Below are 27,921 nucleotides of genomic sequence, written 5' to 3'. Positions count from 1 at the left end.
GAATGGATTCTTGTGCTTCATTAAAGTCAATATGCACCTTTAAACATATTTGCTTAAAGCTACTGGAAAAGAGCAATCCAGTTGAAACATTTTGCCAGCCCTATGAAAAAGAAACAGAATGCTCAGAAGCCATGTTTTTAAACCTATGCAAAACTATCATAATTGGCATCACTGCTGTAAGGCAGAGGTAATGAAGTGAGGGTGAACAGGATTTCAAGCACCTTTGGCAATCCAAACGCTAAACATGTATTAGAATTATTCAATAATTACAATACAGGAAAACACACACACACACACACAAACAAACAAACCCCTCCAATCCAAAGAAATAGTTTTATTTCTTACCATGACATTTGTGTGTACTTTTCTTCTATGGATACACTGATGTCTGATCACAATTCTGAAAAAAAATAAAGCTGTTTTTCAATAATTTCCACTCTGCATTTCTACCACTCATGTTGCTTTTTAATTGTTAAATGTATTTTTAAAATTAAGGAAACTTAGACAAAATATCCCTTCTTTACAGAGAGGACTTGAAGCTGCATCACCCACTGCTAGCAGGATGTAGGACCAAGTCAGCCTTAACTAACAAGAAACCTACCATAGTAGCTGCAACATTTAGAACATCTAAACATTTCTACAAATACCATCAGGAATACTTTTCTACCATTTTTCCATCAGCCAGACGTATATAGTAGACGAGTGAATACATCCAAATCGAGGTCTCCTAATTAGACAAACTTCTTCGGGGCAAAGGAGTCTCTTGCCACCCAACACCTCTACCTCGGTAGATGCCCAAATCTCAGGGCTGGGAGCTCTCTCAGTACACACACAGCAGATCTATTACACAAGATACTTCCTCTAGGGAAAGCACTTTTTAACTCCTGTGTGCCTGATATAAGAAGACCTAGAGCAAACTACTCAGTTATGATCAGATTGAGAGGGAAGTTACCTATGTTTTCTGAAGTCGCTTGCAGAAATAAGCAACAGGACAAGATCAGCCAGATCCATCAGTTCTTTCTACAGTTTTTGCATAATATTCACCATTCCAAACTTCCAACGTTATGGAATCTGAAGACTTTCTCCATCAGCAGAAATATCCTCCTATAAATTCTGTAATTAATTTCTGTTTTTGTTTTTGTTTTTGTTTTTTTTGTTTTGTTTTGTTTTGTTTTGTTTTGTTTGTTTTTACAAGTAATTTATGTTTAATGTTTGTATACACATTTTGATTTAGCTGTTTGCTAAGAAAATATTTATTAGGATTGGAAGTTTAACATAGTAAATCAAACACTTAACATTCACTGGACTTCAAACATAGATATAAAATATCTTACAAAATTTTTTATGGAATTACACAAAGCAAATGCACAGGGTTTGTCTGTTTCTACACTGAATTAATCCCAAGCCAAAACCAAAATAACCCCTAAAAGATCACCAAAAAAGGCATAATAAACTGCATTTTTGTCATTGTTGCACTGCTATGTAATAAGCCCTTTTTACAAACATTTAATATTAAAAAAATTTAAAATGTATTCCATCTAACAGAACTACTGGATTTAACAGCTGATTTTTAATTGACTTTACACCATGAAATTCTATTAATAGAGGTACCTTAGTCACTTTGTTTAAAATATGGAGAGTAGAGATAGAAAAAATTAACCTTTAGTAGTCTTTAATATAAAATGCAATAAATTTTCCAAAATAAGAATATTATGACACACTAGTGCCAATTTATGCTGACAAAAGCTGATATCAGCTTCTTTCTAACTAAAAATTCATTTCACAAAACCTTTATATATTACATGAATATTCAAGTAAACTATTTAAAATATTTAAAAACACAAAAACTGAATTATACAGTGTTTCAGAGAGATGGTTAATTTGGGAATGATGTCATGTCCAACTACATATACTTATAGATATACTTTTTCTTATTTTTAAGACCATCATGATAACTACCTGATATGGCAAGGAATCCTTGTCGCTAATATGATATTTTTCAATGTATAACTTCAAAAAATAAAATGATAAGGATTTAACACATCACTATTCTGTATACTGTGTGACACTGAATCACACTACTGGCTTCCCTTTGTAAAGTGCTGAGTAACAGCCAAATTACATCAGATTTAACTGGAGATGATGGTGCTCAGTGTCTTGCAAAAAGTCACAATTGAACTTCTACAATCAAACAATAAAATAAAAAAAGCAAGTTCAGCTGAGTAGCGTGTGTGTTCACCAGTGTCAAATCTCTAACAAAACCCTGAAAGACTAACAACACTTTTCTTGCAGGCTGCATTCTTTATATCCATCAGCTGCAAGGACATTAAAATATTTTATTAATGATTCAAACACTGGACACCTTCTCTAGTTGAAGGTGAGTTGCTCACTAGTTTTGGTCAAGTGGCTTTTGGGAAACTTTCAGAGCAAAATAACCCAGCAACAGATAATTGGGATGGAAAATGCAAATCATGCACAGCTATATTACTGCAAGAATCGAATAACACATGCAAGACAAATAAAAGGTCAGAACATACCAAAGTAGCAATGGTTAAGAAGTTAGTAAAATTTTCACAGTGTTTCATACAGCCTTTTACTTTAACACAAGTGCATCACTTACCACCACTATTGCTCAGACATTTTTAAACATCTCTTGGCCATGCAGATCAGTTTGAGAAGAAAACAGCAAATTACACTTCTTAGGCATTTTTAAACATTAAGTACAACTTATAAATTTATTTTTGTATTAAGTCTTTTCAAACAGGTGTTTTCAAGTTATCATTGTTCTAAGTGTTGGGCTTTAACATTCCTTCCAATTTTGTTGGTTCCTGAGCGCTAAATGCCCAAAGGACTGGCCAAATTATACAAAGCTAAGCTTTGTTCAAATAGCCCAGTTATTACCTAAACAGAAGGTATAGGGCATTTCTTACCGACACTTCTAAATTTCTTCCTTCCTAACCTTGAGATGATTCTAACCTTGAGATTGCCGAATTTTAATCAGTTGTTCACATACATCTTTGCCTCCTGGAAACATTGCTTGGGTGATTCATGAAGGAGTAGAACTAGACTCAGGAACACCACTGACTTTTTTTTTCTCCATCCAAAGAACTAAATACACATTTTTTCCCCACCTGGCAAATTCTATTTGACGCCACATCACCACCACTCAACATTAACTCGTAAAACAGAGACTTACTCCACTGTCAGACACAGCAGGGGAAAAATGTCCAGAGGATAAACGGGAGGCTCTTTATCAGATATAATTGCTTGTTCATAAGGAGAGAATCCAGCTTCCCCTTAATTATTCTTTCATAAATTAATAATTTGTTAAAATCATAGTCACAAGAATTTCAGCTATTACACAAAATTCAAGTTTTAAAAAAAAAAAACAAGAATAAATTAGTTACAGCCTTGTAAACAAATGTTCATTTATGTAACATAGCTGGGGGAAAAAAGTTCCTCTATATAATAAATCAGACAGTACAAGGCACACATCACACTTAAGAATCCGAAGTGATAAAACCAGCAGATGCCTTCATCTTCTTTGTTCGCTGGTGTAATTGTGCTATAGACACTGTAAAAATATGTAATATTTTTGTTTACATTACAGTCACTTGAAAATATTTCATGACTGTCCTTTTTCTGGCAAAATACTTGTGCTACTTTGCAGTATGGTATGATTTGAAGCTCTCAGAATGAATCTTCTCAAATGTTCTCTACAAAGCTGCCAGGGAAAAGGCCAGTTTTTCCATTTCGTTGCAGAGTGCCTTTGAACCAGCCATCCTCACGTTTTTTGTGTACAAAAACAATGTCACCTTCCTTAAGTTCAAGTTCTGCTTCACTCTGAGGAGGATAAGACACCACAACTCTGTACCTGTATAATTAGAGAAAAAAAAATCCCACCTTAGTTCAGGTTCTTTTTAAAAAACAATGCTTTTAAAAATATTCTTGTGCATGTTAAAACTTATCAAAACAGGAAACTGCCTAGAACTGTTTGTTGAGTAGAACACAGCAAATTAAAAGTTAAGTATATCTTGAACAGAAAACAGTAACAGCAACATAATGAATTTAAGTCAAACATAAGCATCTCCTACCACAATTTTTTAACCAAAATCCCAGTAAAAATGCACTAAAAGGTCAAATAACAGGAGAAAACCCATAAACACATTTTTGGACATAAATTTACAGACTCTTCCAGCTGGCATGACTCAACAATATCAAAGCATTCACAGCAGTAATTGGGCATAATTTTATGACTATTTGTTTAATGTGATGTTATCCCAGGGAATGTTCTTAAGAAAAGGAATAGTATAAAAAGATGCAACTAACAAAACAGATTAATTTGCATTTGTTTTTAATTATTTGTGTTTATCTTAGAAGCTTTTCAGGAAAAGAATGCATGCCATTTTAATTAGACACAGTTGCATAATTTGTGTACTACTATATTAAAACAACATTTTAAAGAAGTGTTCAGCCCAACAATTTTCTTTAGCATCTGACTGATAAAAAAAAAAAGTATGTTTTTCCAATTTTTCACAGTAAAATCACTTTTTGAATATGACTTCCACTACACATTAAATACAGGCTACAATCACTCTTCTATACTTATTTTCAAACACGTATAACACCACTCAACCTAATATCACAGCTTGAGTTCGCATCAACCTAAAATTTAAATGTTATAGCTCTGCAGACAATTGTGTCAACTTCTCCAAAGTTTTCTGATAATTATTATAATTGAGTTTCTAGCTACACAGCCAGTAATGCTTGCATGTTGAAATCAAATTGAATCCATGGCTGACTGTAGAATTAAAAAACTTTTAAGGTTAAGAGCCTTCAAAGTTTGCTGCCTTAAGACATAAGAAGCAAACATTTTTAATAGACCATAAGTTCTCTCAAGAATGTATACTACTTGACATAAACAACAGCCTCTACTCAGACAGGACAAGATAGTAAAAGATAAAGGACTGCAATAAAGGTATGATGAACTTCAACTATTGCAATAAATGGCTGCTTTAGGGGCTGAAAATTAACCATCACACTACAGAACACACACTATATTTATCTAAAAGAAAGCCCATTAAAATTGAGTGTTAAAAAAGAATACCTGTATTACTTACCTTCCATTCTTTCAAATTGCGCCCTGTAAATATTTGTTTCACTTGAAATGCCCTCATTTCAGTTTCTAATGCTGTCCATAAGTTACCTCTGCATTCTCCTGAATTAATAGACTAGTCTATTCCTTTCCTTCTTAAGTGTTAAAACCAACAACTTTGCAAATACCCATCTTCTCTTTGCCCTCCCTAGACCACCACCAGCTTGCACAGAAATACAAAGCTTTCCATACAGATTGGAACACTCACACCCCTGCAGTAGCTTAGTACCTCTCATTAGCTTTCCAAATACTTTGACATTCATCTTGTAATCTAATGTCTAACACAAAGCACACACTCCTGGCATTTAAGTGCTGTTTTACTATCTTCTGCGATGCTGAATCAGCAGAAAACCTACAAGAGTTTGTGCCTTGAAGATCACACCATCTCTTCTTATTATGGCAAACCAGCAAATTTCAGGTCATATTTTACAAATTATATTTGCCCAAACAGAGGTGATCCCATCCACACTCATCATAAATTCATTCAGCTGTCCATTTAGATCACCTTCTATCAACTATGGAACAAAAATTATTCTTCAATTCTTCAAACAACAGACTGTCAAAATTACCAATTTTATGCAGAGTAAAGAGCTTATGCTTCAGCTCTAAAATTCATTGCCAGGTTCCTAGAAAAAAAACAACCACGTTTACTAAGTGTGAGTTATGTTTTGGAAAAACTTTTTCATTCCCATGTCTGAATCCCCAAAACACTTCCTTGTTTATCTCCCTATTCAGTATTTGCAAATGTTTTCAATGTCTGAAGGTCAAATTTGCAGATCCTTTTGGCCACGTAATCTATGAATGCTTTTTATGTGCACAGTATACTCATCAGTGACTTATAAACTACGACTTTATTTCAGTTACAACGATCCCCCATCTGCCCAGTATATTTAGATGCACAATATGTGTTTTCTTTCTATTTGCTTTGACTGTTTTACAGTATTTTTTTAAATTATGTTTCAAAACGTTATTCTTTCTAATAAGTTAGTGATCAAATATTATAAAAATAAACTTGCAACAGCTTCCCAGAAGCAACCACTACATTTGCCATGACTTTTTTCCTGATATTCCTCACGTCTGGCTGTATCCCATAGTGCTGTTGCACTTTGTATTTGTGATTTATTTTATTTTGTTTTTAGGGGGGTGAAGGTGATCTGTCTTCACATTTCTCCATTTTACTCTTCATTGGTAATATTGGTATTTCTGACACTTTCCAATAACATGAAAAGGATTACATCTTTCATGTGTTTCTGTTCCTTCATCGCTTCAGTTTCACTAAATACTGATCTTCTTCCAAGCTATTTGCAGTTATTTTTAGACCGTTTTACTTGTGTTTTTCCTATTTTGTTTTATGAATCATTTGTCCAGTCACCTCGAGGATACTTTCACATATGCAAAAATAAAGTTATCTGGGGAAAGCAGACAATGGAAAGTTGGAATTACTGTTATTACACTAGTTAAGTTTATATTAAACCTTCCTTTTTTTATTTATTTTTTTAATTTTTACTTTTCACCTCATCTATATACTGCTGTTGTGCAGCTTTTGCATTTGCTGAGTAGGTGCCTTGATGCACTAATCAACCCCCTTCTAGGGGGGAATGGTTCTGAGCAGAGTTACATGCTGCCAGACCTGATAAAACCTGTTGCCCTCCTAAGCCACGAGCCTGCTCACTGGAAACAGATATTATACCAATCACTCTGTGGGGAATTAAATGGCTTGGAGCCACTTTACTGGCAGAGCAAAATTTCTGCTATCTTTCACAATAACTGGATGAAGGACTTGTTTTATAGTTTAGGTTACACAGTGATGTGTGTTTAGGTCCGATTTCAGTTTTTTAACCCCCTTGTGGGGTGCTGAAAAGTTGATTATTACAGTGCTATATATTTACTGTAAAACCTAAGGCTATTTAATCAATGCTTCCTTCTAAAAGAGAAAAGTCTTGAAAAAGATTTGGTACCACTGTAAGACAACTTGCAGCTTGGCTGAGGGACCAGAAGAATGACTGAACGCCATTGCAAAGTCTCAGGTGATCTAACGCACTCTGTGAGGAGACAAGAATTCTTCAAACTGCCCCAGACTGGAAGAGAGGCTTGGATGAAATTTGTATAACGTTTCTCCTTATCCTTTATAATGAACATATGGAAGAGCATTGTCACCATTGGGCAGTCAACCTAGCTCAAAGGAGAAGAGTACAGTAGTGGCAAGTAAACCACTGGTTTGCTACAGAGAAGTCCTGCAATATTAAGATGGAAGGGAATACCATCATCTTCCCTTCCTTTAGAGAAATGGCTACAGGTATCACAATATTTATCTGCAAATCCACACCACAAAGAATCTGTGCACTATCAAATATGCTAATCCATTTATTCTGTATAACTGGAAACAATCTCTTTAATGGTTCACCTTTTTACTTCCTATTTTCCGTAGAGCATACATCAAACACACTCTTAGAGAACCCGCAATTCTAGAGAACGGAGAAACAGTGGGATTACAATGAGAATTTACTCCTGTGTCTTTAAAGGCAGCCAGGACTCCAGGGAAAACTCAGTGTTAAACAGGAATATTTTCAAGGGCTTTTCAGAGTTGATTCAGACACTTTTGCTGCCAATTCATCCAGAATATCAGCAGAACCTGACTCCTAAATCCTTGAGTCAGATTTGTAAATAAACTTTAAACACTAATAATTATAGTCCAAAGCTGGAGTCAGAATAGAAAGAGTACCAAAACTTTTTCCAAACAGACTGTAGCCTGTGATGGCAATTGTGATATTTAAGAGCAGAACAATTTTAGCAGGAGATTTCTCTGTTCTTTTGCTTTTTGCTGAACTTATTTTTATTTTTCTCCTCAACTCCAAATTTTCACTGAAGATACTATTGTACCATCAGTACATTCCCTATATATGCCTGCTGAGAACTAGTAAGACTGATTGATGCTTCTAAGTTACTCTGAACACTTCAAGTACAAGGTGAGTTGTATGCATTATTAAGCAACAGATTTGAAGCAATTCAGCCTAAAGAAACAAACTTAACAAGAGCAAATCAGCAAGAAAAGTATTAACTCTGTCCTGAAAAGGAAAAAGAGAACCCAGATGAAATTCTATTTAAATGTGCTGACAAAAGTGTAACGATTCTATATGACTATCAGGGAAAATTATTTTGTGGTAGCAATTATCACTTAAACAAACATTATGGACACAGATTTATACTAAAAGGAATGTTTGAGTGTATATTATTATTATATCAATAAAAGTATACAGCATCATTTGCAATAAGTAGTAACAAGAAAAAAACTCCATCATGGAAATGAAAAATCCACATTTTGTGAGGATGCAAATAGCTTTATATGAATATCCACTGGTCATACCAGAATGAATTTGATATTATTGTCACATTTAAAGCACTAAAATATACTACTGTGCCAAATAAATTTGTGATGATGTGAAAATAAATTGTTAGTTTTAAAGCAAAGTCCTTCAGCTTTTATTTTCTATCTATGAATGTAATCAACTTTAGAAATTTAATATGAAATAAGACATTTCCTGCAAGAAAACTGCACAGAAACAGTAATAACCTTTTTTAAAAAATGCTAAAGGTATGACAGAAGTCAAATAAAAGTCAAAATAGAAACTTACATACTGTCCGGCTCTTAAGACACAAATGTAGCTTTAGATCAGTGGGACTCTGGAAGTGCAATGGTATGCCCACACGCCACGAGTTAATAGTATCAGAACAAAGTCTACAGTAGTCAGCATGAATCAATTTAGTCTTAGAACTGTTATACAGCAACCCTATTTTTTTCTGTATCCCACACAATCCTGTAGCTACTGCAAAAGAAATCCTACGACATTCTTCATATTGCTTGTCTACTACCAAGGGTAATAAAAAGAGACAGAAAACTGCCACTTCCTTCACAGGCTGTGCAGCCTACTGAGGACCTTGAAATTTGAAAATAATACGTGGACACAAAATAAAAGGGACAGAACTTTAAAGCAACTGCCTGTCAGCTTCAGAGATCAGACAACTGTGCACTTTTTAGGCTTACTTGCCAGGATGCAGAGGTTGCCCTACAGGTTCCTATGTGGAGTGCACAGTAACAGGGCCTTCATGCAAAGAAAAGCCATCTCTGCAACAGTTCAAGAAATTACATAGCAAGCCTAATCATAGATAAGTGCCTTATTCAACATATATTTGGGCTGGCAATTATGTACTGCTAATAATCCCAAAGACTAACCTGATGTTCACATACACAAGACTATAAAGTGTTCTGTTTCATCTACCTCAGTTCTCAGTGTGTTTGAGTGTCTTTTTATGCCAAAACTTTAAAGTAACACAGAAAGAAAAACAAACATTAGAGTTGGTTGATAAGCATATAAAGCAATGTTAAATGAGCAAATTCTATTTTTTCTACAAAACCTCAGCATTTTGAAGAGCTACTAACAGTTCTAATACACAACAAATATCCGTGTGCAATTTTTTCCTTGTTTTGCCTAAGTTTCATGACAGGGATAATTTACCTTTCACAGACAAGAGGCCTGGACTCATTCAGGACCGGACCCAGGGATGAGCACGGCTGCCGAGGCGGCGGCGCTATTGGAATAGCGGAATCCAGGGAACTTGTCTTCCGATGCTGCGTCTCCTGCGCCAGCCCAGAGACCTCGCAGTCAGTGGGACAGGATCCAGCTTTGCTGTGACCACCTGCTGAGGGAAGCTCTGGCCCAACTGCACCTTGCAGGGCTAACTCTGCAGCTGCTTGCTCGACCTCCAGAGTTGGTGATGCTGGAGGTGACATGCGGGGTTTGCGTTTGGTGGATGCTCCAGAAAGCAGCTTCAGCAACCCCTTTTTTTCTTTCTGTGAACAAAAAGCAGTGCTTCATTTTAGAACAAAGGCATTCCACAAAGAGTTGAACACTTCCTTCTTACAGATGTCACCTTGATCAGAGAGGACTCAAGTAAATTATGAGGAAATGCTTGACATTGTACAAATTATTACAAGAGTTAATTATGAAAATTATAAAAGAGAAAGATAATTATTAAAATTCTAAAGAGAAAAACAGTGACTCGTTTAGACCATGAATATGCTAAGCCCTTTTGCTCAGTTAAGGTAAGTTAAGGCTTACTTTAGAAAGCCAATGGCATTGGCCCAAAAGGTTGTCTAGAAAAAGGAGTGAGGAGTTAGATTCCCACAAAGGGAATCTAAGAAGTAAACATTTAGTTAACAGGGAAGTTTCTAGGAAGGAATAAAGAATTATTTCAAACCAACCAGGGAGAAAAAGTCTGCCCTGGAGGCTGCTGTTTAGATAAGTGTCTTTTATTTACCCTCCCTCAGTAAGAGAAGACCTTCATGATTTAGCAGAAATTTGCCACAAGGGGAATGTATTGTGTTTTGCTGTTCTGCTAGAGGGGAGAATTGTAAACATTCTTTTTGCTTGTCCAGACAGGAATCCCTGAAGACTAAGACTTACCCTAAAGAGAATTATTTAAGTAGCTTGTGTGTTTGTCTTTTTTTTTTTAAAGGGGTGTGGCAGTGATCTTCTTACCAACCCTTTGACTAAGTGAATTTAGTGCTTATGAGAGGTGCCAGATTGTAAGCCCTGAAGACAAAAATAAGCTATTTAACCACAGAAAGAGAAAAGCTAAGCAATATGAGATTTTTATTATAGCTTGGGATGCAGTGGAATTGGTGAACTGTGAATGAAAAATAGTCTTTCTTCCAAGTCTCCAATAAATTAAAGCTATTTCAGGAAAGAACTGCTGTCTACAATATAGGAAAGAAATAGAGAAACTAAAAGAAATTAACACAGTCCGAATATGTTAGCATCTTCAACCTTAAACTCTAAATCTATTTTCTAAAAGTTCTGCCTAAAAGCACCTTGGTCTAGATTCAGTGGTTACAGCTAAAGCCATTTAAAAACAAACAAACAAAAAAAAAAAAACCACCAAAGTTCTAGGTTCCTCCATTCAATAATAATCAGCAAAAATAATTAAGAAGTGGGTGAGATTACAGTTACAAACCTATGATTAAAACCTTCAAAAACGTCATTAAGGAGTGCATGTGGGTGAAAAGTAGCAAGGTAATGTCTAAAACATTTGAGATTTAAAGGAAATTGTCAAAAACAGAAAAAAAAAAGATTCCAAAGACACCACAACTGTAAAAGAAAACCACTCAGAAATTTGGAGAAATGTTTCTGCCAACAATGTAACATAATGACGTGGTTTGTTGGACAGTGAAAATGATTTCAGACAGAGAAAAGTACTTTAAATGGAAGGAAGAGAAATTGAATCACTAGAAACTCTACTGACCTCCCTTTACAAAAGATACTTATGTGATTGATACTGCAGCTTTCTTTTTTTTCTTTGTACAATAAGCACTCCTTGTAACCTTTTTCATAGTCTCTGTCTACTTAACAAGACAGATGTTATAATACTATATGTAAAGTTAATGTTTCATAATTGATTTTTTCCACTTATACAACCTAAAGGGATACTGTTTTTTTACTAAATATGAATTTCATTTTGTTAGACCAAACTTCTTATGTTCCTATAAGTTTTGGTGTTGTTGTTATTTTCTTTTTTTCTTACCTTTTTTTTTTTTTTTTTCCTATTACCAGGGTAGTATACTAGTTTAGAGATTCTTACTGATAACAATTACTAACCATGTAACTTTCTAAAGCACCTGGCAATCTGGTCACAGTTCCAGAAAACAAAGTATTTAAAATTCCAAGAGTCAAATAGCTCGTCTGAACTTTACCAGTTCACCTTTTTTCACCACTAGAGGCATCAATCTGCTACCCTATTTTAACCCTTCTCCAAAGTCTGCTCTGTATTTTATCCCTCCTAAATTATTATGGAATGGCCATGAATGGGCTTGCTGTAGTCACAAAATGGCTGCCTGGGATTCAGGCTCAGCCTTGCAAACTTACGGTCCTCCAAGTCCGCAAATGTAAGAAATAAATACAGATTTCTGAAAAGTTTGAATGATAAAAATTGGAGAATGCAAGGAAGTGATTTGATTCTCTACCCACCTTGCTGTCCTTGTCTGCTTTACTGACAGCAGCACTTCCACCAGCTGCTAAAGCACTCTCTGGAGATGCAGGAGCTCCAGGGTGAGTGTTTACAGTTCTCCCACTAATATCTCCCTCCAAAGATGAAGCAGCAACGCTGGGAGAATTCAAAGAAGCTGCTGCACATGCCAGAGGGATGGTTGAGCGGTTCACATTCACAGCTGTGACATAAGCAGCAGTATTTGGAAGCTGGGGCTGGAGCTGCTGGGAGGCAACGGAGTGGTGGGGAATGATCACAGCTGCAGGAATAAGGCATGTTGGACTCTGTGCTTGTATGGGTGTGACTGCTGCTGTAGGTCTTTCTTGATTGTGTGCAGCAACTAGAACAAAAGAATAATATGCAAGAGAGTTCATCTTTTCATAAGGCACACAGAAAGAGAGGTACTGTCACTGTGTTATAACTAATCAATTACAAGAAGCTTCCTTCCTACCTGTGCCAATTCCATTTGTATTACTATAATAACAACTTACACAGCATCCAATTTATCTCAGCATAATAAAGTGGCAGCATACTCCTGGTAACCTACTTGCACCAGTACGCAACAGAAGATTAACATCACTGCAACTATTGTGGAGATAGCCAAGCTGCTAAGTAAAATGCTTCACATAAGAACAGAAATGCAAACATTACATTTTAGTTCACAAGAGCTAGTTAAATCCTGCCTGGAACTTGTTTGTTCCTTTTAATATGCTGTGTAGTTGTCAGGGCATATAAAACAATGTAGAAAGAAACACTCCTTATAGAAGCTGCTAAAAATATAATTGGATTGTTTTCCCTAAACTACTCACAAAATCACAACAGATTTAGTGGGTCTTTCAAACAATAAGTACAGTGGCAATTACTGCTGTGAGTGGTTTCTCTGAAAACGTAAGCTATTGTCTCTTGGGATGTTTAAATATAGGAACGGATTTACTCATTCCCTTGTGAAATAAAAGCAACATTTACACTGGAAGTTGGAAAACAGCATAGGGATGAATACACTAACCTGGGCTGCAGCCTAGCTGCAAAGCACAGACCTCTGCATGAACTAATTTATCCTTTCCAAGAAGCAACACTGCTGCCATAGTTATATGATCAACATTATATGCTTTAGATCATTAAAACAGGCTGAGTATTTCTGTACAATCAGGTGGCATGGAGTGCAGACATTTCACCCAAACAACACGAGGCAAGACGCCGCATTCCATTGCTGCATGGCCTCTTTCCTTCAAATACACTGAAACGGAGTATCTAGAGAGGGGTCATCTCTCTGGCTTGGTGAGCGCACTTCTCAAATATATCAATTCACTTTGATTTTTCAAATACTAATTAGAGTTGCAGTCTTCTCGTAACTGATATGCTGGCATCAAGCCTCTAGCGCTCACTCACTCTGTTCTGCTGTCTACTAATCCCCTTGGTATATTGTACCAACAGTGTATTAGAGAAGCCTGACACAATTCACAAATGGGATATAACAATGCTACAGGAAGTATTATAGCCAATTATAATCTCTGAGATAAGAAACACAAGTTGTTTCCTAAAAAGAAAGCACCACAAATTGCTGTGTATATTCTGTGATATGTAAGATCTCCCACTGCAGCAGACCTTTTCTAAGCACCATGAACATTTCAAAAAGGAAGAGTGCAGGCTTGCCTAAAACCATCAGCAGCAAGCTTTTTGGTATATTAAAAAAAAAAAAAAAAAAAAAAAAAAAGCCAATTGTTAATGCTGCCTTTTGTTCCTGACATAAAGTCAGTTTTCTTACAAGTAGCTGCTACTATAGTTGCAGGCAAACAGAGCACAAGTATGGAATAGCTTTCTTGTTTTGTTTCCTGATCCCTGATGAAATCCATAGAAAAAGGCTTCAAGTTCCCCTGCTTTCATTAGTTCATCTTTTAATGAAATAGGCGGAATATACACTTCTTTTCCAGCTCCTTTCAATCAAAGAATGCATACCCCTCAGTGCAGACGATGACGAGCAACATCTCACTAAGATCATTTGAAGAAGGATCCCCAAAGTCATGAGCTGAACTGAAAGCGAAGAACAGCCCTGCAAAATGCAGCATTAGCCTGCGAAGCCTTGCTGAGAGAACAACACTCAGCAAGCAAAAGCTCAAGATGATCACATTTCAGATGCTGACTACACAGTTTTATGTAACATTTGCACATAAAGCATCCATTATTGCTTCGGTTCTAGTTAAACAGGCCATTACAAGAACAGATCTGTATTTGTGACTGAGCTGTGACTGAACAGGTCACCTTTACACTGCAATCCAATGTTAAGTTCCCTGTGAAGAGAGCGCAGCCCCTTTGAATTTTCCATTTGGGACCTGAAAAGTTGGTGGAAAGCATGTTGTCATGTTTTCCAGCTGAATGGAACTGTAAGAGCTTATTCATCTTGACAGAAGTGCAGAGATGCAGAGACAGAAAAGCCTCTGGAGCCCACAGGAACCTTCTCCTTTGTGCTGTCACTTGCAAACTTTTAGACAGCTCAAAAGAAGGATTTAAAGTAGGAACCACCTGTGCCTGAGAGGCAAAAATGTACAGATGTTTTGCTTGGTTTCTCTTACCAGCTGCCAATAGCACCTGGTGTGTTTTTGTTGTTGTTGTTGTTTCTAATTTAAAGGTAAAGAACAAAGTGGTTACAAAGGACTATCGCATGTCTTCCAGCCTCAGATCAGCCTGGAGGAAGACGGGCCAATTAAAGAAACAAAGCATCTAAAGACACATGCACATATTCTACCTGCAAAATCAAACCTGGTGCTGACATCCAAGCATGCATAAGGTGTTTTAGGAGATGACCATGAAGGAAGAGTGGGCTAAATCACAGATATTGAGACCATAAAAAATAATCATCCTTAATTTGGTAACAGATTATACCATTGGAATCTCATTTCCTCTCCTGCTCTGCCAATTAGGATGTAGTGATTAAAAAAAGTTCCATTCATGATTCTTTCATCCAAGAGATCTTAGGGCCCAAATACAAGGCTGAAAGATGGAACACTGGGATAATTTGCAGTGGAGGTTTACATTGCTGTAGTATTTTTTTTTTTTAATTATTTTTATTATTATTATTTTTCCTCCTCTTGAGGGCCTAGGAGCAACTGGAACAGATAATATTCCAGACGCATGGTATTTTTCTAGCCTGGCAAATCCACAGTGGAGTGCACAGATTTGGTAAGCAAAAACTCCTGAAAATACCACTATCAATCTTTTTGGATCTGGGGTTAAATAACAAGAAGGCATGTTTCACTATGATGTGGCCTGCCCCAGACAGTAAAGCCAGAGTTATACCTGTCAGAAATCACAGAATCATAGAATCATAGAATATCCTGAGTTGGAAGGGACCCTTAAGGATCATCAAGTCCAACTCTTGACACCGCACAGGTCTACCCAAAAGTTCAGACCATGTGACTAAGTTCACAGTCCAATCTCTTCTTAAATTCAGACAGGCTCGGTGCAGTGACCACTTCCCTGGGGAGCCTGTTCCAGTGTGCAACCACCCTCTCTGTGAAGAACCCCCTCCTGATGTCAAGCCTAAATTTCCCCTGCCTTAGCTTAACCCCGTTCCCGCGGGTCCTGTCACTGGTGTTAATGGAGAAAAGGTCTCCTGCCTCTCGACACCCCCTTATGAGGAAGTTGTAGACTGTAATGAGGTCTCCCCTCAGCCTCCTCTTCTCCAGGATATAATACTGTTTTATGACATAGATGGTACGTATCTTGAAGCTAGTCTAGTCTTAATGGTTTCAGAGTCAAAGCTGGAAAAAGTTCAAGTCAAGTATAGAGAACAAACTGGAAAGCATAAAAACTAGCCCTCAGCCCTGAAAGAGAAGAATGAATGAATGCTAAAAGTCTTCAAAGATGTTAGGTTGAGAATTTAACAACGAATGGTAAATTAGAGCAATCTGTAGTTGTTATGCAGTTAGCACAAAAACATAAGCTATGACTCAGATGTTCTTATCACTTTTATTACTACATGAATTGCGTATTAGTCGGGAAGCTCAAAGAATGTCCTCATCCTGGATACTGATGGAAAAACAAAAATTTCCACCTAAAATACCTATATATAAGTTTCCAACAGTAGGAATACGTATGTACACACAATTGCTTGGAGGAGAATAATAAAAGATTTATCAATTCAGAGAGATATACTGGCATTTCAGAAAGCATTCAGCTCTATAATATAAAAATACTTTAGAAAAACAGAAACATGTATTTACACATATTCTAACTCAAGCTACCTGCCCAGACAAATCCTATAGTTTACCACAAAGATACTACTGCAAATAGAAAGCTTTTTTTTTTATTATAATTTTTTCTTTTACCTGTTCTAACTGCGTTGCGAGCCTGGTTGACTGTCATTTGTCCTGTCACGTGCATAAGGACCTTGGTTTGTGGACTAGTTTGGATATGTGCTGCAGAAACCACAGCTGTGGGTACTGTGCTGGAGTTCACTGCCACACCATTCCCCTGGAGCTTCTGAGATGTTCCACTAGCAGTGGAAGGGCTGACCATAGTTACCACTCGTCCTGTTTGGCCAGCAGTAGACATGGGAACTTTTGTTTGTGATGCACTTGTCACTGTCCTGCCAAAATTGAAAACAAAACACTAAAACACAACTGAAAAACACGCTAGTTGCTGACACCTACAGCTTTTCCATTATTTAGTTTAAGGATTAGGACCTGAAACTAGACACCTAGGAACTATTTAGACACCTGTATGAAAACGTACCTTGTAACTGGAGCCACATAATTGCCAGGAAAAACACCAATCTTGCTTGTGTGCATGGAAGTTCCCTTGAACCAGCCATCTTGGCAGCGTTCAAATACCAAGAACATTTCTCCCTTCCGCAGTTCCAGTTCATCCTCCTTTCGAGGAGTGTAAGGGTATATAGCAATATATCTACAAGAAAGGAAAGTAGATGTAATTGTTAAATCTAAAACCATTACAAACATCATTTGTGTTTTCTAGCTGAGAGAATTCAGGGTCGGAGATGAGAAGTCATGGCAGAAAGGGTTGTATGGCAGTTGATCAATCACACTGTTTCAATATTAAACCAGTAAGTTATGGTAGTAACAAGGAGAACAATGACCATTAAAAGCATTGTAACATATAAATACTTCCAATAAGATTGTCCATTTCCTTTATTCAGTTAGTGACCTCTAAATAGGCGATTAATGACTCCAGATCCCATCAAAACCCACTCCTCTCTCACCACGCTTCCTTCTAGTCTCTTCCACTAGGTGACATGCCAACTTTTGGGAGGAGGAAATGGAAGGGAGGGGGAGGAAATTTTCAGTTAGTTGGGAATAAAAGATCAGCGTCAGAAATATTTATCAAATTGCAAAATTGGAATCCTCCCACGCAACTGCAGTGTAAAAAAAGATACTGGAACTGGAAGTCTATGGGTAAGTTAGCTAGCAGTTGTTCACCTTTTAAAGTTTCTTCACTCTTTTTTTTTTTTTCCTGCAAAGCAACATTAATGTATAATATAGCGCATCTGAAATCATACTGAAAACTGAGAAGCATTTTACTTTTTTTTTTTTTTTTTTAAATATTAGTACCAAACTGTATCTGGATTTTCAGAGAAAAAATAAAAAAATAAACCTGCAACTTTTGTATTTGCATGCTGGAATATTCCTAAGGAAGTCTTCAAATAAGAATGCAGAGGGTCATATTAAAAAGTGATATATGGAGTTCTATTTTCTGCCACAATTTGAACATTAGAAAACTGTTAAAATTTTTTTATATAAACGTTTATATAATCATGGTCCCTGATCTATAGGAAATGACGTTCTAATAAATCACATTTCTTCAAAAAGAATGTATTTTTCATAAGATGTAGCCAATCAGGGTAGATGGGTAGAACGTCCTGTTTTGGAAAAGGGTCCACAGTTACTTGCAGTTTTAGTCTTTCCCACTCCCCTTGTTACTCCAGGAGTAGAAAGGAATCTTTATATAACATTCTCTGGTCAAAATCGTCTTTTACACACAGTAACGAAAGCATTAACTGCATGCTTATCTACTTTGTACTGTATTTGTATTTTTTGTTGTCTACCCAAGAATCTTTGCATTACCTGCAAAAATGCTTTAAAGGCAATATAGGTACATAGTAAAGCAAGTTCAAAATATGCTTTAAAGGCTAGATATAACATGTTGGCAACAAAAGGCTTCACTAGCACATAATCTACAAAGCCACATGCTGAACCTCTATGGGAAAGCAACTGATGGGCCTTAATTGGTGTTCATTAACTTCCCTTTTAGTTAAATCATTACAAATTTCATTAGTATCCTCTTATAGAGCAACCCTTTGAAGATGGAGGATTGGAATAAATGAGATGGGAACTTGATTAACTGCACTAAGCACAATGATCCATAAGAAGCAACGTTAAAATGCTCAACATTGAAGAAACAGCCCAAACCCAGATGCACCTGCTGTACAAGATGGGCGCTCTTTTGGAGTGGGAGGAAACCTGGTGGGAAGATAAAAAAAAAAAAAAAAAGAAAGAGAGAACAAAAGCAGCCCTTGCATTATTCAAATGTGTCCAATTACGTGGTTCAACCACTCCTGATTTTTATTTTTTCTTTTCTTTCTTATTCTCCAAACTGCACACAAAGAAGCTTCCGAGAAGATGTTGTCAGAAGCACATGTTAATACACAAAATATTTTCACCCAGAAGGATGATGCACATTTGCTTGTACAAGTGTGAAGACATAATGCTAACTAGCAGCTTTCTGCCTTCATTCCAAATTGACACCCACTAATTAACTGAACTGTAGAATCCTCAGTCAAATTTCAGTCGCATCTCAGACAAGCAGACTGACAATGACATGCTAATATAACAGTCTAAATGAGATACAGCATTTCTATGTTTTGGCATAAGTTATTCCATATGAGAATAGCCTTTTCATTCGATGCATAACAGAAAACATTGAATAAATTCACTCCTGTGTTCGCCACTTGCGAGTTACACAGTCCTCATCACTGACTCAACGATTCATTCATCTTCGACATGATAAACATTTTGTATTTTTGAAGTGACTGTTTCCTATACACATCAAGAGCTGATGATATCTACTTAAGGCATAAATAACCCTCAGTGCAAAAGCCATTTGAGGATATCACCTTTATGCATGCCTTGTTTTTGTTCTAAGTTGTATGCGTGGTTTCCTGGGAATTTTAGCAGAACATAGCCAGCTGGCACAAAGTATGTATAAATGAAGTTATTGAACTCGTTACATTGTTCTGATTGGCAAAAAGTTTCAATTTTACTTACACACTTGGACGAGTTTGTGGTCGTAAATGTGCCATTTGGTCAGCTGATCCTGATGTTGGCCTTTGTATTACACCTGCAGACTGAGGTCCAGAAGAAGCTGATGCAATGATTGCAGCAGACAAGAGAGGTGGTGGTGGAAGTGGGGGATTCATATTCTGATTTTTTGAGGGAAAAAAAATAGCAACAGATGATCAATATTGTTTGATGAGCTGAATCGGCTGAAAGAGAAGTATGATATGCTAAGAAAATAAACAAAAAAATCAGCTAGAGTTCAGTATTCCGTTACTTACTGGTAAAATATAACCAGAGAGTTAGGTTTGTTTGTATTTCACTTTTTGCATTTTAAACTCTTGAAGTCTTGGCAGCTAATTAAGCAAATGACAAGCAATTTCTCAGCAGAGGAAAAACAGAAAGCATTGTTTCTAATTATAAAATCTTTAAGATAGGACTCAAAAAAATGCAGAAGCCTTCCAGGAGGTAGATTTTAACATCCTACTGCTGACTGTACTTCAAAACATGATTGTTTTTGTAATCTGAAGCTGAAACAGAATGTGCCATTCAGCAGTAGTGCACCCAAAACCACCCCCTTCTGGGGAAAATTTTCTTTTGATGTATGGGTAACAAAAAGCAAGCACAATGTGAGACCATAGCCACTGAGCTATTGTTACCACTTTCGCCTATTCTTCTAGTTTAAAGAGTTAGCTTTTGAAATTCAGTATTATCGAGATTGGTAATCTTTAACAAACACCCCAGTAAAAAGGCACAGTTCTTTACAGGCAGATCCTAAGGGGGGTCCTGCCTACAGGATTCTATGCCTTTTGAGGCTCAATGGAGCAATTGTTACCTTCTGTTCTATAAAGCCTTAGACAATTCTTTAGGACTTTGCGTACCAACACTCCTGGGAAAAGTGTCTCACAAAAGGAGAACTTTTCTCCCCCCCCTTTCCAAAAATAATTATTTGTGTTACAACAAACAGGAAAAAAAAAAAAAGAGTAATAAAAAACTGAAACATTTTAAAATGTGAAACAGAATTCATTTCATACATGATCTTTGACTTAAAACAACCCTTTAATACTGAAGCAAAACTCTAAATAATGCCACTTTAGATCTAAAAAAAACCACATAAGTATATAAATTACCAAAATGTACTGAAGCATTGCCTGGCTCATCCAGTACAGCAGCATATAAATGCACAGCGCTACATTATTGCTTTGGAAAAATATAATTGTAAGTAATTTTAATTTCCCTCAAACAGCCTACTTCTAAAGTTTGTTGTTTTTCTAAACAAAAATCTCTTGGCAAAGGAGTTCTGCACTGTGGGATTATTACCTCACTGCATTTTGAGAGCATTAATAAAAAGATGATTCTCTGAACTAGTCTTACTTGTCAAGACACAGTAAAGTACTAAATTATTAAAAGGAACAAAATCTAGAGAAAACTGATTATCTCTTACAGCAAACATAATTTCAAACTTCTTATGCTTAATTAGATCTGAACAGCAATATAAATTGCATAGTTATTTTTTATTATTTTTTTCTAATCATGCTTTTTTTAAAAAAAATCAAACAGATCAACTGTATTCAATACAAAGCAGACATGACCTGCTTGTGAAGCATAACTGTGAGCTTTCATACTAACTTAGTTATTTACAAGAACTGTATATGCATTTGCTTTATATTCTAGATCCCCATCCATTCAACAATATTTTAAAAATATCTTAAACATTCATACTGAAATACTAACATTGCTCTTTCAACTGCTTTCCAGCCAAGTTAATTCCCTCTCCCATTCAGCTTCAACAAATGCCTTGGATGAATCCAGGCTGAAAAATGTGAACACCTTTTAGACAACTGGTCTATAGAATACAGATTCAAACCGTTTTTTTTAGGAATCTAGATTTCCTTATACATAGGGAACCTGTAAATTCACATTAGAGATGGTTAGCTGGAAATCTTCAAATACTTATTCATGCCCAGTATCAAGGTGTCAATATTTCACACTTCCTGTATCTCTAAACATATATATACTGCACATTGTATTTTATTCATCTGACCACATGACATACACAGATTTTTGAGCTGCAATAAAGGCATCTTCCCAGCTCTTTTTTATTTTGCTCCATTAAGGTTCTGCTCCCCTTCCCGTGTCTATTACTATGGTAATGAAACCTGCAGTGAGCCGCAGCCCAGTTAAACGCCAGAAGACTTGGCAAGTACTTAGAAATCCAAACAAACTACCTGATAGGCTTTAGAAGACAACTGCTCCTCAGTTTGCACTGCTGCAACTTAATAAAATAGCCCCAAATGCTCTAGCTAAATTTTCAGAAAGTTTTCTGGCATGTATCCATTGTTGTAGCTATTGAGAAACACATCTACCTCTACAGCGCAAGCTCGCTTTGATGGTTTCCATATTCAACACTTGGTGAAAAAATATATGCAAACCCCTCCTGTGATTTAACAAAATATCCTTATCAAAATAAAGTATTTTTATTTCAAGCAGTTGAGTGGGAAAAAAATGAAACTTTCTGCAACTACTCTTCAGACAGCAGATGTATTTTCAGCACAAACCAGCATCTTAAACATATCTCTGAAAAGCGATGACGTTTTTTTAATTGAAAGATGAAACGTTATACTTAATTTGATACTTAATTTATGTAAAAATTTAAAATAGTACTTATAACTGTGCTCTAGAAACTCATATGTACCACTAAGCTGAAATACAATTAGCCTTCATTCCTGTATCAGTCAACTGAAGACCAATAATCAGCTCACGCAAAGAACAACAAAAGGCACAGCAGTAGGAAAAAACATTAATTAACTGTCAGTCCCACAAGGTCTAGGAAAAAATATACAACTTGCAAAATCCCCTCAGGGCTAACAAATTAAGGCTCATATTTAACAAAATTCCTAAACTATAAATATATGTTATCAAGAGCAGGCCTCTCATATAAAACCTCATCATTTCTTTCAGCTGCTTCCTCTTACCTACAAAAGTTAATTTGAATTATTGTTGGTTAAAACTCAGACAGTTCTTATTTAAACCTCCTCCTGACTTACACTATTGAATCAGCTGGAACAACATGAAAGAGAGTTAAAAGTCATCAGTATACTATAACCCTCACAGCTTGTGCCTCATTACTAATAAATCAGACTACCTCATGTACTTTAATACAGAAGGGTAATTTTTTTGTGTGTAGGCAAGAGAACAAACAGGACTAGAACAATCAGGGATTTTTTTTAATTTTTGGAACTTTCAACATGTAAGCTAATGTAAACCATCCAAATATAGACCACTTGTTTTTGCTAGTTAAGTGCACATATCATGACACCATTTCAAAGTCAACATATTCAATCTAAAGAAGTAGAAATATGGATATCTGGGTCAACTACAGTCCAAAACCTTCTTTAGAGGATGTAAAAAGCAGAAAGAAAGGATGGTAAGCTATCTGTTGGCGATGCATTCTGTTTCTCTTCTGCTGGTTTTGAATGCAACTCTAACTTTGCTGTAGTATATTTCAGCTCTGTTTCTCCCATACCACGGCTCAAATCACATACTTCCTTTAACATTTTTTTTCAGCAAAATCTATAGCAACTAGATCTCCTCCATTAGATAACTGCCTTATGAATTACATCCAAGAATTTCCTCCAATGTAAATGAGACTTAATTGTACATGCATATTTTCGCCCAACAACTATTGAACTTGACATCTGCTATTTATATTTTATAAAGAATGTCAAATATACCAAGCACCTACAAGGTTCAAAAATGCCAGTAGCCAAGAAGAGAAGACCAATTAATGCCCCCGTTAAGGGCAAAGCTATGGTTTGAAGTCCCAGAGTACACTAAATGATAGTATCACAATCAAAAGCTTCAGCTGTGAGAAGTTTGTCTCAGTTCATAGCTTCTTCGATTTCAAAGAATCAAACCTCAAAACACAAAAGAAGAATTCATGCTGCTGGCTACAGAACTTGTTTAAAGAACTGCTGCTGTAAAATAAAACTTCTAAAGAAATTATCACAGGTTTACTCAATGCAAATAAAAATTTGTTTATGTGACACAAGCAGCAGATGGTGTATATGGCCATCTGACAAAAAACATCATCATTCCTAATTCTTATTGATTCTTCTCCCCTAATCTGAATTTGGCATGAAGTAAAAGGTAGTATTGAATGGCTTGCTCTCAAAGAACAGTTACTTTAAATAGTGTTATAAATGCCAGAACGATCGACAGGAAGAAGATCCAATTAAATCATATGCATGCTAAAGAGAAACTCTCCCCATTCCATCCCAACTCTCTTGTCATTTGCATAGTACTCAGAAATGTAGAGAAAAGCTAAAGGGATAAGCTTTGAGAAATGCGAGAGCTTTTACTTAAAAAAGCAAAAAACACAAAAGCAAAAGGGCTCAAGCTAACCACTGGTATATTGTATAATACAGCACAATTGTTCTGTGGCTTAACATTAAGGCTGAGAATGTCAGGGAGGGTATTTCTGGAGGGGAAAAAAATCTAGAGAGAAAGAACATCACCTTCACTGTTGGTTTATCAAAGCTGTTTTGCAGATTTCTAAAATTAAAATGAGTTTATGAAGCAAGTGAAAAGGGGGAATTTAAAGACACACTTCACAGTCTATGAGTACAAATTGCATCATCTAATATCATCTATAGTAAAAGAACATAGGAACCACCTAACTGTAGTCTGGGCTGCCAGCACCAGCTTGTATTTTAGTCATGCTGCAAACAAGTCAAAAAGAAACAGAACATTATGTACAGAAGGTTATTGACTTTTAAAGAGGGTGGCAGAGAATAATTCAGCTTCTCAATGGGAATTATATGCCTAATTGGAAACATAACCAAGAACCTGGTTATCACAAAAAGAAAGTATCACTCCAGGATATAGGACAATCCTGTGGCAAAGTTTCAATCCATGTTGCATTTAGCACTGTAATTTCATCCCTATGGGTACTGATGGTGAGATTGCTTTTGAACAAGCTTATGCAACTAAAGCACCCGAGGTGCTTTAACGACTTTGCACCACCAACAAAATAAAGTATTCTTCTATGCTGGCATCAAAGAAAGAACTACTGATTCTTAATAACAAGCAAAACTGTTTGTTACTAAAAGGAATAATAATAATAAAAAAAACTTCTGATAGAACTCTTGAAATTATGCTTTGAATGCTGCCTAACTCATCCTCTCCAAAACTGAGTATCTTGGCCACAAATCAAATCAATACTTGATGTTTGCAGCAAATACATTAACTAGACTTGTATTTTGCCTAACAGCACAGATGATATCAACAGTTATTTTGTTTGCTCAGTGCTTGAAGGTATTTTCTGAAGGACAGGATGAAAGAAGTCTAAAAGATTACATGAGCCAGTACGTAAGCAGCTAATTGTTTCCAGTATTAGATGTATATGTCAGATACAAGAAAAGGATTTGGGGGTCCTGGTGGACCCAAGTTGAAGATGAGTCAGAAGTGTAACCTTGCAGCAAAGAAGGCTAATGGTACCTTGGGCTGCATGAGAAGCGCTGCCTGCATGTTACAGGAGGTGATCCTGCCCCTCTGCTCAATACAGGCCACACACGGACATACTGGACAGTCCAGCAAAGGACCACAAAGATAATTAAGGGACTGGTGCATCTCTCTTATGACAAAAGGCTGAGGCAGCTGGGACCGTTCAACCTAAAGAGAAGGCTCAGGAGGGACCTTATCAGTGTATATAAGGGAGCATGCAACAAAGATGAAGCCAGGCGGTGCCCAGTGACAGGATCAGAAGCAGTAGGGACAAACTAAAACATAGAAGGCTCCATCTGAACTTCAGGAAATTTTCTTTCTCTGTGAAGGTGACTGAGCACTGGAACAGGTTGCCCAGCAAGGTTGAGGAGTCCTTGGAGATCTTCAAAATCTATCTGGATATGGTCCTGGGCAACCTGCTTGAGCAGGGAGTTTGGACCAGATGACCTCCAGAGGTCCCTTCCAAGCTCAATCATTCTGTGACATTAAAATACAAGTCTAAGCAGATTATTAATTGGATCAAGAATAACTTTAACAGGAAGATTGCACAGACGATCCACAGACTGAAGGAGTGATAAACAATAAAAGGACAAAGAATTGCTACAGCACAACCTGGATAACTCAGTAAAACAGAGCACAAACATACTGTCTGTGTACTTGTCAATAGGCTCGTCCATCTGAACATACGTGGTGAAATATATTTACTTGGATGAGAGCAATCACTGTACCACTGATGACAACAAAAAATTCTGGGATCATCATGGATATGTAGCTGAACAAAAACTTGGTGCCACACTCAGTCCATGCATGGAAATTCTCAAGATAGGAACCATCACACTAATGGACTAAAAGTGAAAAGGTCACACTATCAATATTCTCACCACTTCAAATGATCGTGTAGTACTGTGCCTCGTTCTGGAATGCACTTACCATGCCAGAAGAAAGTACTGGAAATAATTCAGAAACTAACAGCATCGTAAGTTGAAGGACTGAGAAATGTAACTTAAGAGTTCCAAAGGAAGTGGTCAAAATGAAACCTCTCAGCTGTGACCAAGCCGCACCTAAGCCTTTAATTAAACAACAAAAAATTGATAGCAGAAGGCAGACAATTCTGCCTTTGATTTTACAGACAATTATGTAAAATTATTCAAGTGCTCAAAGTTGAAAACCAGCCTAGAGAAATTTAGTAGCAAGGCTAAGCATCACGTTTTACTTGCTTTAAAGGCTGCAAGGATAATTAGACACCTAAACAAATCAAGCCTCAAGCTTTTTTTTTTTTTTCTTAATTTTTATTTAAAGGAGACTAACTGGAAAATTATTATTTAACCGTGGCACCCCTTAAAGGTTAAGGACACAATTTTTGGACTTGAAATAAGTATCAAATTCAGAGAATTCATATTATCAAACTAAGAATTCATGAAGTTCCCTTTAAAATCTGTGAAAACTGGTGTCTACGCTCTTGACTGCAGTTAAGGTCAGTCTTTGAAAAGTGCAGTATGATATAGGACATTCCAGAGCCTGTCCACCAAAAACACAGCAAAACAAACATCCATTGTTTTTGGAATTAAATCCTGCGTTTTTTGATGACAATTTCTTTGTCCAAGGAAAGTAGCAGAGCAGTGTATTCCTTCCTGTAAAAGATGACCATTTGCAAGTTGTTCAGACTGATTTCAAAGAACCCAACCTAGACATGTCTGATACATCCACTATCTAACAAGGGTACACACAACTAAAATAAGCTTGTTTAAAGAAAGCACAGTTTTGAAATTTCAGAGAATCTTGCTAGTAATGAGTTAAGGAAGACAAAAATACCTGGTAACCAAGGTCTAAGTTCTTGTACTTTTTTTGGTTGTGGGTTGTTTTTTTGTTTGTTTGTTTGTTTGTTTGTTTTTGTTTTTCAAGGTCTTGCTTGTTTCTCCTAACCTTCCCCCAAGATAATCTCTTTCCTTCTCATGCTGAAAAGAACTACTGTTCTTGAAGGATGTGTATTTCTTGTGCTTACTGCACAGAGGAAAGATGGAGAAATGGATATGGATCACAGGATTCAAGCATTATTTTATCAATAATGTTTTTTCTGTAATTGTTTATACTATTGTCTATCACACAGATGATCACCATAAACTCGTTATTTCAAATCAGTGAAAGAATCCAGTGAAATCTCTGGAATGAAAGTGACAGTACAGACCAAAGATAAAAGGATGAGTTTTCTTAAATGGTACTTACACCAAGAGCAGCTTGGTAGGTAACTTCCGATGGGAAGGTAAATGAAGGCCCTGTTGTGACTGGGCTGCTAGGCGGTGGAGTCACAATTAGCCCTGTAGTACCAATATGAACCTGTCAAAACAAGAAAACAACACAACAGCAGGGTCAGTTCTGATTAGTTTGACACAGCTGTAAAGCTTCATGGTCAAAATCACTGGCATTCTACTGTCCGTAACTTTAGAAATAATTTATGGTTAGATACTCGTGCAAACAACACTGGATCATAGTGCTCACCATTTTTCAGCAAATTATTTTCTGATGTTTCAGAAACTTTGGAGATATATTGAACTACCAATGTGAAACACTTATAATCATTTTCTTTTTTCCATAAATGTCAGTTGGATCCCAAAGACATGCAAATAAAACATATTTACTAGTTTATGTATAATAATTCCACACTTCTGTCTCTATTAACATTTCTACTCCCCAAATTTAATCTTTATGTGAAACAGACAATTGTTCACTAACTCCTGAACTTTGTAATTAACAGCCTTGAAAAAACATGAGACTAACAAATAAATGAAGCCAGATAAATACTTCTACTTATCACAATCATATTAAGGTGGTACATTTCTGGAATGTATGTAATTTTCATGTTAAATTTGACTTTTATTTGCATATGCTTTATTAGTATACAGTACAATATTCAATTTACAAGAAAATGAATCAAGT

At 36.4% G+C, this 27,921-nt stretch overlaps 1 protein-coding gene across 1 annotated transcript in view; it reads right to left on the bottom strand.

Annotated features, from left to right (window-relative positions):
* Positions 1–421: 421 nt before the first annotated feature.
* The window catches only part of SH3RF1 (SH3 domain containing ring finger 1), an 87,524-nt gene continuing 60,024 nt past the window's right edge, over positions 422–27,921 (bottom strand). The window contains exons 6-12 of the mRNA XM_082759689.1: positions 27,211–27,321; positions 19,474–19,628; positions 16,928–17,098; positions 16,522–16,781; positions 12,178–12,536; positions 9,670–10,004; positions 422–3,874 (exon numbers count right to left, since the gene is read on the bottom strand). Coding sequence (XP_082615815.1) covers positions 3,706–3,874; positions 9,670–10,004; positions 12,178–12,536; positions 16,522–16,781; positions 16,928–17,098; positions 19,474–19,628; positions 27,211–27,321 — 1,560 coding nt within the window. The 3' untranslated portion in view covers positions 422–3,705. The remainder of the gene's footprint in view (positions 3,875–9,669; positions 10,005–12,177; positions 12,537–16,521; positions 16,782–16,927; positions 17,099–19,473; positions 19,629–27,210; positions 27,322–27,921) is intronic.

Source organism: Aythya marila (assembly GCF_965140915.1).
Source record: "Aythya marila genome assembly, chromosome: 4".
In the NCBI taxonomy this organism is placed as follows: domain Eukaryota; kingdom Metazoa; phylum Chordata; class Aves; order Anseriformes; family Anatidae; genus Aythya; species Aythya marila.
The sequence above is the reverse complement of the archived record's forward strand: the minus strand, read 5'-3'. Positions and strand labels throughout refer to the sequence as shown.